The 12,831-nt window shown below is 42.5% G+C and overlaps 1 protein-coding gene across 1 annotated transcript in view; it reads left to right on the top strand.

Annotated features, from left to right (window-relative positions):
- The window catches only part of LOC120059590 (neural cell adhesion molecule L1-like), a 139,278-nt gene that overhangs the window by 119,521 nt on the left and 6,926 nt on the right, over positions 1-12,831 (top strand). The window contains exons 19-24 of the mRNA XM_039008721.1: positions 4,139-4,254; positions 4,606-4,819; positions 4,905-5,024; positions 5,780-5,956; positions 11,505-11,618; positions 11,940-12,089. Of these exons, the coding sequence (XP_038864649.1) occupies positions 4,139-4,254; positions 4,606-4,819; positions 4,905-5,024; positions 5,780-5,956; positions 11,505-11,618; positions 11,940-12,089 (891 nt within the window). The remainder of the gene's footprint in view (positions 1-4,138; positions 4,255-4,605; positions 4,820-4,904; positions 5,025-5,779; positions 5,957-11,504; positions 11,619-11,939; positions 12,090-12,831) is intronic.

Raw genomic sequence — 12,831 nt, 5'->3', positions numbered from 1 at the left:
ACTGCGTTCTCTCCTCTCATTCTGTAATGATCTCTCTCTCTCGCTACTGCGTTCTCTCCTCTCTTCTGTAATGATCTCTCTCTCTCGCTACTGCGTTCTCTCCTCTCATTCTGTAATGATCTCTCTCTCTCGCTACTGCGTTCTCTCTCTTCTGTAATGATCTCTCTCTCTCGCTACTGCGTTCTCTCTCTTCTGTAATGATCTCTCTCTCACTACTGCGTTCTCTCCTCTTCTGTAATGATCTCTCTCTCGCTACTGCGTTCTCTCCTCTCATTCTGTAATGATCTCTCTCTCTCGCTACTGCGTTCTCTCCTCTCTTCTGTAATGATCTCTCTCTCTCGCTACTGCGTTCTCTCCTCTCATTCTGTAATGATCTCTCTCTCTCTCTCGCTACTGCGTTCTCTCCTCTCTTCTGTAATGATCTCTCTCTCGCTACTGCGTTCTCTCCTCTCTTCTGTAATGATCTCTCTCTCTCGCTACTGCGTTCTCTCTCATTCTGTAATGATCTCTCTCTCGCTACTGCGTTCTCTCCTCTCTTCTGTAATGATATCTCTCTCTCGCTACTGCGTTCTCTCCTCTCATTCTGTAATGAGCTCTCTCTCTCTCACTACTGCGTTCTCTCTCTTCTGTAATGATCTCTCTCTCTCGCTACTGCGTTCTCTCCTCTCATTCTGTAATGATCTCTCTCTCTCGCTACTGCGTTCTCTCCTCTCATTCTGTAATGATCTCTCTCTCTCGCTACTGCGTTCTCTCCTCTCTTCTGTAATGATCTCTCTCTCTCGCTACTGCGTTCTCTCCTCTCATTCTGTAATGATCTCTCTCTCTCGCTACTGCGTTCTCTCTCTTCTGTAATGATCTCTCTCTCTCGCTACTGCGTTCTCTCTCTTCTGTAATGATCTCTCTCTCACTACTGCGTTCTCTCCTCTTCTGTAATGATCTCTCTCTCGCTACTGCGTTCTCTCCTCTCATTCTGTAATGATCTCTCTCTCTCGCTACTGCGTTCTCTCCTCTCTTCTGTAATGATCTCTCTCTCTCGCTACTGCGTTCTCTCCTCTCATTCTGTAATGATCTCTCTCTCTCTCTCGCTACTGCGTTCTCTCCTCTCTTCTGTAATGATCTCTCTCTCGCTACTGTGTTCTCTCCTCTCTTCTGTAATGATCTCTCTCTCTCGCTACTGCGTTCTCTCTCATTCTGTAATGATCTCTCTCTCGCTACTGCGTTCTCTCCTCTCTTCTGTAATGATATCTCTCTCTCGCTACTGCGTTCTCTCCTCTCTTCTGTAATGATCTCTCTCTCTCGCTACTGCGTTCTCTCCTCTCATTCTGTAATGAGCTCTCTCTCTCTCGCTACTGCGTTCTCTCTCATTCTGTAATGATCTCTCTCTCGCTACTGCGTTCTCTCCTCTCTTCTGTAATGATCTCTCTCTCTCGCTACTGCGTTCTCTCCTCTTCTGTAATGATCTCTCTCTCGCTACTGCGTTCTCCCCTCTCATTCTGTAATGATCTCTCTCTCTCGCTACTGCGTTCTCCCCTCTCTTCTGTAATGATCTCTCTCTCGCTACTGCGTTCTCTCCTCTCTTCTGTAATGATCTTGTTCTCGCTACTGCGTTCTCTCCTCTCTTCTGTAATGATCTCTCTCTCTCGCTACTGCGTTCTCTCCTCTCTTCTGTAATGATCTCTCTCTCGCTACTGCGTTCTCTCCTCTCTTCTGTAATGATCTTTCTCTCGCTACTGCGTTCTCTCCTCTCTTCTGTAATGATCTCTCTCTCTCGCTACTGCGTTCTCTCCTCTCTTCTGTAATGATCTCTCTCTCTCGCTACTGCGTTCTCTCCTCTCATTCTGTAATGATCTCTCTCTCTCTCTCGCTACTGCGTTCTCTCCTCTCTTCTGTAATGATCTCTCTCTCGCTACTGTGTTCTCTCCTCTCTTCTGTAATGATCTCTCTCTCTCGCTACTGCGTTCTCTCTCATTCTGTAATGATCTCTCTCTCGCTACTGCGTTCTCTCCTCTCTTCTGTAATGATATCTCTCTCTCGCTACTGCGTTCTCTCCTCTCTTCTGTAATGATCTCTCTCTCTCGCTACTGCGTTCTCTCCTCTCATTCTGTAATGATCTTTCTCTCGCTACTGCGTTCTCTCTCATTCTGTAATGATCTCTCTCTCTCGCTACTGCGTTCTCTCTCTTCTGTAATGATCTCTCTCTCTCGCTACTGCGTTCTCTCCTCTCATTCTGTAATGATCTCTCTCTCTCGCTACTGCGTTCTCTCTCTTCTGTAATGATCTCTCTCTCTCGCTACTGCGTTCTCTCCTCTCATTCTGTAATGAGCTCTCTCTCTCTCACTACTGCGTTCTCTCTCTTCTGTAATGATCTCTCTCTCTCGCTACTGCGTTCTCTCCTCTCATTCTGTAATGATCTCTCTCTCTCGCTACTGCGTTCTCTCCTCTCATTCTGTAATGATCTCTCTCTCTCGCTACTGCGTTCTCTCCTCTCTTCTGTAATGATCTCTCTCTCTCGCTACTGCGTTCTCTCCTCTCATTCTGTAATGATCTCTCTCTCTCTCGCTACTGCGTTCTCTCCTCTCTTCTGTAATGATCTCTCTCTCGTTACTGTGTTCTCTCCTCTCTTCTGTAATGATCTCTCTCTCTCGCTACTGCGTTCTCTCTCATTCTGTAATGATCTCTCTCTCGCTACTGCGTTCTCTCCTCTCTTCTGTAATGATCTCTCTCTCTCGCTACTGCGTTCTCTCCTCTCTTCTGTAATGATATCTCTCTCTCGCTACTGCGTTCTCTCCTCTCTTCTGTAATGATCTCTCTCTCTCGCTACTGCGTTCTCTCCTCTCTTCTGTAATGATCTCTCTCTCTCTCGCTACTGCGTTCTCTCCTCTCATTCTGTAATGAGCTCTCTCTCTCTCACTACTGCGTTCTCTCTCTTCTGTAATGATCTCTCTCTCTCGCTACTGCGTTCTCTCCTCTCATTCTGTAATGATCTCTCTCTCTCGCTACTGCGTTCTCTCCTCTCATTCTGTAATGATCTCTCTCTCTCGCTACTGCGTTCTCTCCTCTCATTCTGTAATGATCTCTCTCTCTCGCTACTGCGTTCTCTCCTCTCATTCTGTAATGATCTCTCTCTCTCGCTACTGCGTTCTCTCCTCTCATTCTGTAATGATCTCTCTCTCTCGCTACTGCGTTCTCTCCTCTCTTCTGTAATGATCTCTCTCTCTCTCTCTCAATTCAATTCAAGGGGCTTTATTGACATGGGAAACATGTTAACATTGCCAAAGCAAGTGAACTAGATACAAAAGTGAAATAAACAATAAAATGAACAGTAAACATTACACTCACAGAAGTTCCAAAAGAATAAAGACATTACAAATGTCATATTATGTATATATACTGTGATAACGTGCGTCTCGGTGAGAGGTGTAGGAGTCAGGCGCAGGAGAGCAGGGATTACTGAGAAGCGTGTTTAATATAATAATTAATTATACATAGTCCACCAATACAAAATTGGCACAGATCTGTCTATATAAGGTCCCACAGATCACAGTGCCTAAATAGTGAAAACAAAACAGAAACACGTGCCAAACGCACGGAGGAACAAACTCAGTTCCGAAAATAAACTGCACGTGCGTAATAACGAGAACAAGAAACATCAACGATAAACGAGCGCAAAATACCCACAAGCTTAATCCCGCACGAAATAAGGCAGGTAACAGGTGCCCTATATACACACAGAAATAAACGCAATTGAAACCAGGTGTGAAAAGGAACACAGACAAAACAACCAGAAAAGGAAAAAGGGATCGGTGGCGGCTAGTAAACCGGCGACGCCGAGGGCCGCCCGAACAGGGAGAGGAGTTACCTTCGGTAGAAGTCGTGACATATACAGAGGTGTCTAACTCTCCCCTGAACACTCTCTCTGTTTCTGTCTCTCTCTCTCTTTCTCTCCCTCACTCTCATTCCTGCTGTTCTCATTCTCTCCCCGTATTCTCCCTCTAATGATGACCAATTAGTCTATTGTGTTCACCGGTAAACAATACACTAATAAACACTCAAGTGATTATGATGCTGAGCAAGATAATGATTGTATGTTTCTCTCCCCTCTCTGCATCTCTCTCTCTCTCTCCCCCCTTTCCTACAGTCCCCCTGGAGGCTCCTAAGAATGTGGGTATGGTGCTGCTCAACAGTTCAGCCATCAGGGTAACATGGGAACCAGTGAACGAAAAGACTGTCAGAGGACACCTGCTGGGATATAAGGTCTGTGGCACTGAAATAACTACTACAAGAGAGATACAATGACTGTCAAGATCTATGCAATGTGAATAACTCATGAATAACTCATGACCTCATGAATAGTCTAATTTCCTGTGTCCCCTTTACACCTTCCCCCCCCTGTGTGTCATATCAACATCATAACCATGACGTTATGGCCACATAGAGCTTTATAACATCTTCCCTCCCAGATCCACCTGCTGAGGTTTGGCTCCAGGGGCCACCACCGGGGCTGCATACATTACACATCATAAACATGACCTTACAGCTACATAGAGCTACATAGAGCATTATTACAGCGTATAACCTTCCTCCTCTGCCCTCTCTCCTCACCAGATCCACCTGACGAGGTTTGGCTCCAGGGGCCGTGGTAGCCGTAGGGCTAGAGAGCCAGAGACCAGTGTTGAGGTGGAGACAGGGCCCAAAGAGGAGAAGAGGGTCCTGGGGGGACTCAGACCCTACTCTCACTACGCCCTCACCGTCACTGTGTTCAACAGCAAGGGAGAGGGGCCCCCCTCCAAGACCCTGTCCTTTGAAACTGACGAGGGAGGTGAGAGAAAGGGAAAAGCGGGGGGGGGACAGTATACACTGCAGTGGAAGGATACTCTAATCAAGTGTGCCTGTGTCCCTGTCAGCTCCTGGCCCCCCCATGTCCTTACTCCTGGACAGTCATGCAGGCACAGAGATGACCCTACACTGGACACCTCCTGCCCAACCCAACGGGGTTCTCAAAGGATACCTGCTGCAGTACCAGAGTGGTTACCTTACTACACCTCTCCCCCTTAACTGGCTATCTTTAATTAGACGAGGGTAGTCTAGTAATCTAGTGATGTGTCCTTGAGCAAGGCACTTAATCCTAATTACTCCTTTAAATGACTAAAATGTAAATATGTGTGTTCAACTGACTGTCAAAGCAAGTCTACACGTCTTGTGTCTGTTTCTCTGTCTTGTAAAAGACAACAGTGCTACTTATTATCATGTGGTGTCACTGATCTATGTCTGTTGTTTCTGTGACATATTGTTGATGTATTACCAGTCACTTCTAGAGATGGCTAGTGAATAATATATCAATCATATTCCACCAATCCATCAGGACAAACCTACATAACGTTATAGACCATCCCTCAAATTCTGTCAGAGACAAACCTATAAAACGTTATAGACCATCCCTCAAATTCTGTCAGAGACAAACCTATAAAACGTTATAGACCATTCCTCAAATTCTGTCAGAGACAAACCTATAAAACGTTATAGACCATCCCTCAAATTCTGTCAGAGACAAACCTATAAAACGTTATAGACCATTCCTCAAATTCTGTCAGAGAAAAACGTTATTGACTGTTCTGGTCGACCTTTCCTCTCTATTCCCCTATAGTTGTGAAGAGTGACGACAGCCCGATGCAGGTGGAGACCATAGATGACCACACTGATAGACAGACACACGCACACACACAAATAAACACACACACACACACACCCTAACATAACCATTCCTGTCTGTCCTCTGTAGTCGTAAAGAGTGGCGACAGCCCGATGCAGGTGGAGACGATAGACGATCACAAGGTCACTCACCTGACCCTGAAGCAGCTGGACCCTCACAGCCGCTACCGCTTCTACCTGAGGGGGCGCACCTCGGCCGGGGACGGAGAGCCTATCACCAGGGAGGGCGCCACCACACTGGACGGAGGTAGTACTGCAGGAGGATTATTTATATTAACACACCGAGAGGGTTAACACTAACAGGCTGATTGATTGATTCATTGATTGGTCAATTTATTGATTAATTGATCGGTTGATTGATTGAGAGCCCCTCACCAGGCAGGGCGCCACCACACTGGACGGAGGCAGTACTGCAGGAGGATTAGAATTAGAAAAACGTTTTTGTCCACACAATGTGGAAATTTGTCTCCCGGTTTCATACACATAAAAACCGACATTAAAACATACTGTTTACTGGTGGATTTACCACGCTGTGGTTACATTGTGGAGTATTAGTGCATAAGTAATATTACTGAGAGGGTTAACACTAACAGGATACGAAGGGTGAAAGAGATTCTAACGAAAATGACACAAAATTGAAATAAACATGTTCCACCATAATTCCTCTTGGATCACTAAGATTAGAATCTGTATAGATCTATTTCATAATTATTGTTATGTTTATTGATGAAATATTATGCATTCTACTACAATTTCCACAACTAGCAATGTCAAATTCTCATTTACCGCAACAGTTTCTGAAGTCCAAAAAAGTATATATATTTTTTAACATTGCTTACATAATGAAAAGGCCTGAGGTAAACATACAATGAAAACACATTTATTTCTTATTTAACTATAAACTTTTATTTTGTCATTTATCTCATTAATGCAACACATAACCTTTTCTGAATCTTGTTTATTGTCAACACGACTTGTGTTATTTTTATATACACATATTCGGATAAAGAACAAAAGGCCCACCATCTGATTCAGCCAAAATGACTAAAGTAGACATTTTATTTTTCCTAATATTTCCTAAATATTGGTGCTTATGGCAATAATAAACAGGTTTTGGAGATGAGAATGTATGTTTCGGTAATGAGTGTTGCAAAATTTGCTATTGAAGAACTGTACTGAGCTCTACTAGAGATTCATTACCCAATACATCATCAAACTGTCATCTGTTAATCCCAAAATTTGACTTGCTTAATACTGAAATCACCGATCTTAATAAAATGGACTAAAATACCCCTAATTTGAATTATAAGTACTGTAATCAGGGGTGAAAGTGGAATTAATTTCTTTGCACACATTTTTTAGACTACAGAAATGACAGGGTAGCCTATTTTGCTGACACTGACAAGCAGATGTTGTCTGGTCCATATAATCGGCCTACGAAAAGGGGAGACACATACAGTATGACGTCCATCTAACCTGGAGGAGGAAATGATTGTCCAAAAACAAACAAACGTGGCATATTCCAGGCGGTGTCAGAGGAAGGCCCCAAAAATTGTCAAAGACTCCAGTCACCAAAGTCATAGACTGTTCTCTCTGCTACCACATGGCGAGTGGTACCGGAGTGCCAAGTCTAGGTCCAAGAGGCTTCTTAACAGCTTCTACCCCCAAGCCATAAGACTGCTGAACAATTAATCAAATGGCCACCCGGACTATTTACATTGGCCACCCCATTGTTTTTACACTGCTGCTACTCGCTGTTTATTATCTATGCATAGTCACTTTACCCCTACCTACATGTACAAATTACCTTGACTAACCTGTACCCCCGCACATTGACTCAGTACCAGTATCCCCTGTATAGTGCCTCGTTATATACTTAATAAAAAATAAAAAACATTTACTTTATTTAGTAAATCTTTTCTTAACTCTATTTTCTTAACTGCATTGTTGGTTCAGGGCTTGTAACCACTATAAGGACCAGGGTGCTGTTTGAGAGGTAACCACTATAGAGACCAGGGTCAGGGCTTGTAAATAAGCATTTCACGGTAAGGTCTACTACACCTGTTATATTCAGTGCATGTGACAACTACAATTTTATTTAATTTTATTTGAAGACAGTTAATATACACACTCACCGGGGATATGGCCGATGTAAGATAGGCTATTGATGGCTCATTTAAATTACGAATTTTGATAACTAAAAGACAGATTGGAGTCTTTTCATTGTCAACTCTTTACAGCAATAGCCATTTGCTCTCCAAACTGTTTTTCCGCGATTGTATTTTTAAATATTGAGATATGCCTGGCTGGGTCTTTCTGCTTTTCACTGACAGTTTAATTTAATTTACTTTAGGGAAGCTTAGCTTCTCCTAACCTTATGGACACGCTGCCTACAGTATGCCTTTTAATGTGGCCTTATGGACACGCTGCCTACAGTATGCCTTTTAATGTGGCCTTATGGACACGCTGCCTACAGTATGCCTTTTAATGTGGCCTTATGGACACGCTGCCTACAGTATGCCTTTTAATGTGGCCTTATGGACACGCTGCCTACAGTATGCCTTTTAATGTGGTATAAACACAACCAGTCATGATGTTTTCATCCGATTGTCAATAACTTAACAAAGGTTGTAGGCTACACACGCACTTTCGTTCACGTGCACTGTGCACACGCAATTTGATGAATGGAAACAGACATAACTTATCCTACATGTAGCCACTAGTGTTTTTTTTGGGGGGGGGGGCAGTGCCCCCGTGACAACAATTTTGGACCCCCTAAATGTGGAGTATGAAATAATTTTTACATAACAAATTTTTGCTATCGTTCTTTTTATACATTCGTTATTAGACAGACAATGCAAATAAATTGTTGAATGATAATGGACATGGTCTTTTGCCTGCTAATGCCTGCAATGCAGTGAAGAAAACGATATGACAACAATAACGTCTAATGTAACTGGCCCCTCTAACAGTACAACTGGCCCCAGCTTGGCCCCCCCAGTTGAAATGGTCTAGAACCGCCACTGCCTGTAGCGTAATGAAATTATGTGATTGTCATGAGACCTACACTTGTAGCCTGAATTGATGGATCCACTGTTGTCCACACGCACCTCGGTCTCCGCCACACATCTCTGCCTTGTCCGGGAGCGTCTCTACAGAAGGCTAAGAGTTTCAATCCATAAATCTCGGCCACTCATCCCCGCCTTAACAAAGTGTAGGGTTCTTCTCAAACCACAACGCAATTTGAAGCGTATACCACCCGGCTTCCAGTCAATTCGCAAATTGTTCATGTTAATTAAATAATGGTGTGTTAGCCTATATTTGTTAATGCATGTTTTATTAATTGTGATAGGCTCACGTTTTACCGGTATGGCGTACCCCCAAATCAAAATCAAAATCAAATTGATTTATATAAACCCTTCTTACATCAGATGATATATCAAAGTGCTGTACAGAAACCCAGCCTAAAACCACAAACAGCAAGCAATGCAGGTGTAGAAGCACGGTGGCTAGGAAAAACTCCCTAGAAAGGCCAAAACCTAGGAAGAAACCTAGAGAGGAACCAGGCTATGAGGGGTGGCCAGTCCTCTTCTGGCTGTGCCAGGTGGAGATTATAACAGAACATGGCCAAGATGTTCAAATGTTCATAAATGACCAGCATGGTCAAATAATAGTAATCACAGTGAACAGGTCAGGGTTCCATAGCCGCAGGCTATGGAACAGTTGAAACTGGAGCAGCAGCACGGCCAGGTGGACTGGGGACAACAAGGAGTCATCATGCCAGGTAGTCCTGAGGCATGGTCCTAGGGCTCAGGTCCTTCGAGAGAAAGAGAGAATTAGAGAGAGCCTACTTAAATACACACAGGACACCGGATAAGACAGGAGAAATACTCCAGATATAACAGACTGACCCTAGCCCCCCGACACATAAACTACTGCAGCATAAATACTGAGACAGGAGGGGTCAGGAGACACTGTGGCCCCATCCGATGATACCCCCAGACAGGGCCTAACAGGCTATTTATTTTAACCTGACTGTAATTACGCGCAAGTATTTTCAAAAGTGGATTAAAGTATAAAAAAGTGACTATATAAAAAAAAGGCCTTTACAGGTAATATTGGTGTAATAATGACATGGATATGTGTGGTTCCAAGGTATTTTAGATGCATTTCAAAATTGAATGGGATCCTAAGGAGAAATTACATAACATGATATGCCTATAAAGTATTTAAATATGTGGGATATGGACCAAAAACTGTCTTGGGATATCAGACGACAGTATAGGTAAGCGCTAAAACAGGTACACCTGTCAAAATGGGTTATCTTCTCCTTTAAAAGTGGCAGGGTTGCTCTTTGCTGAAACACAAACTCCATATTGTGGCTTCAAGTAAATTAAATGTGTACTTCTTGACAACCCCTACTTAATCAAATAACTGATGTTTTACAAAAAAGCTATACAATAGGTGTAAGCAGTGGGCCTTGTGAATAATTAAAGTTACCAGCACAGCACATCCATTGACTTTACATTATAATGAGCTTATTATCATGACCTAAATTAAGGTTCTCATGACCGAAACAGACCGAAAAATGATGCGGAAATTAGAAACCTAAAAATGATGCGGAAATTAGAAATGTGTGTTTTGGTAATGAGAGGCCCTTCGCACAATCTGCAAGTAATAGGAGACAGCCATTATGAGTCAGCAAACAATTGACCACATCACTAAAGCCCATTCATGCCTCCATGTTGGTGAGGTAATAATTCTCTAAGTGTTGACCACATCACTAAAAGCCCATTCATGCCTCCATGTTGGTAAGGTAATAATTCTCTAAGTGTTGACCACATCACTAAAAGCCCATTCATGCCTCCATGTTGGTAAGGTAATAATTCTCTAAGTGTTTACCACATCACTAAAGCCCATTCATGCCTCCATGTTGGTAAGGTAATAATTCTCTAAGTGTTGACCACATCACTAAAAGCCCATTCATGCCTCCATGTTGGTAAGGTAATAATTCTCTAAGTGTTGACCACATCACTAAAAGCCCATTCATGCCTCCATGTTGGTAAGGTAATAATTCTCTAAGTGTTTACCACATCACTAAAGCCCATTCATGCCTCCATGTTGGTAAGGTAATAATTCTCTAAGTGTTTACCACATCACTAAAGCCCATTTATGCCTCCATGTTGGTAAGGTAATAATTCTCTACGTTTTTCTCAATTTGAGCTTTTTAGTAATTTCGTCAATGAGAAGGTCTAGTGTCGTAAAGGGCTTGTTTGAGAATATGATCCTCATTCTGAAGGCATATAGGTGAATAAATTAAATTAACTTGTGCTCATCTAAGGACTACTCCTCGAGATGATGTATCATGGGTGAATAAAACTTTGATTGGAATTTTTACAGCAACTTGAAAAAGTGTTATGTAATGAGAAACACACAGACACTGTGTTTTTATGTAATAAATATTATAGTTTAATGTAAACTTCCACTAGTATACCATTTGTATGATTTGTGGACAAACAAGAGCAACATATTTTGTGTTTTATTCAGTTAAGTTTGGTTTTTCTAAAGTAAAATTGTATTGGTAATGAGAATTTGGGGTGAAATCTGTACAAAATTCTGGCAAAAATGTCAAATGCATTTCAAATAAAACACTGCACCATAAACTAGGTATCTTAGTCTTTAGAATGATAGTTGATTGTTGCAGATGCATCATGGTTTTCTAACTCAATTTGCTACTGCCATGGTTACAACTGGTTCGATGAGAATCACCCTAACCCCTTCTCAACCCATTCCAGCTCCTCCGTCCAACATCAGCTTGTCTGTAGGCGAGAAGTCTGTTAACCTGAGCTGGGTGCCAGGACAGAGACAGAGGAGTGTGGGCTTCCAGGTCCAGTACCTCAACAAGCAAGGTACGTATGAGCTTTGTGTGTGCATGTGGCCGTGCGTGTGTCACTGCAGAGACACAGGAGTGTTGGCTTCCAGGTCCAGTACCTCAACAAGAACATACACTACCAGCTGACCAACAGTATGCATGTGGAAACACCAAACACATTTGTAACTGACTGTAAACGTGAAATTGAAACAAAGTCGCTCTGGAGGAGACTGACATATTTTTTAAATAAAAATTTATAAATATAACTTCACTCCCCTGCCTGTAAGAACAAGAAGGAAAAATATATATTTTGTCTATTTCTATGTCTAAACAAATAAAGTGGTTATTTTGTCTTCAGACGGTGGGAAGTGGAAGCAGTCTGAGAAGCTGAACTCGTCTGCATCATTCTACCAGCTGAAAGGCCTGACCCCGGGGTCACAGTACCGCCTCAGATTCATCTTCAGCAACAACACCTTCTGGGAGACTGAGATCACCACAAAGGGAGCAGGTACATACCGGAGGCAGTAATATATATATATATATATATATATATATATATATTCTGGGAGACTGAGATCACCACAAAGGGAGCAGGTACATACCGGAGGCAGTAATATATATATATATATATTCTGGGAGACTGATATCACCACAAAGGGAGCAGGTACGTACCGGAGGCAGTAATATATATATATATATATTCTGGGAGACTGAGATCACCACAAAGGGAGCAGGTACATACCGGAGGCAGTAATATATATATATATATATATATATTCTGGGAGACTGAGATCACCACAAAGGGAGCAGGTACATACCGGAGGCAGTAATATATATATATATATATATATTCTGGGAGACTGAGATCACCACAAAGGGAGCAGGTACATACCGGAGGCAGTAATATATATATATATATATATATATATATATATTCTGGGAGACTGAAACCTGAGGGATTGGTAGGAATCACAGGCTGTACACACACACCTAGACGCAGACACACCCACTCAATCACACACACACACACACACACAGTCTTGTATAACTAACCTTGTGGGGACACACAATTCACTCCCATTCAAAATCCTATTTTCCCTAACCCTAATCCATACATACCCTAACCTAAAAACCTAACCTTAACCCTAAAACTAATCCTAGTTCCTAACACTAATTCTAACCTTAATCCTAAACCCCCTAGAAATAACATTTGACCTTGTGGGGACTAACAAAATGTCCCCAGTTGGTCA

This window comes from Salvelinus namaycush, chromosome 14 (genome assembly GCF_016432855.1).
Source record: "Salvelinus namaycush isolate Seneca chromosome 14, SaNama_1.0, whole genome shotgun sequence".
Taxonomy (NCBI): Eukaryota; Metazoa; Chordata; class Actinopteri; order Salmoniformes; family Salmonidae; genus Salvelinus; species Salvelinus namaycush.
This window is presented reverse-complemented; position numbering and strand designations above follow the sequence as displayed.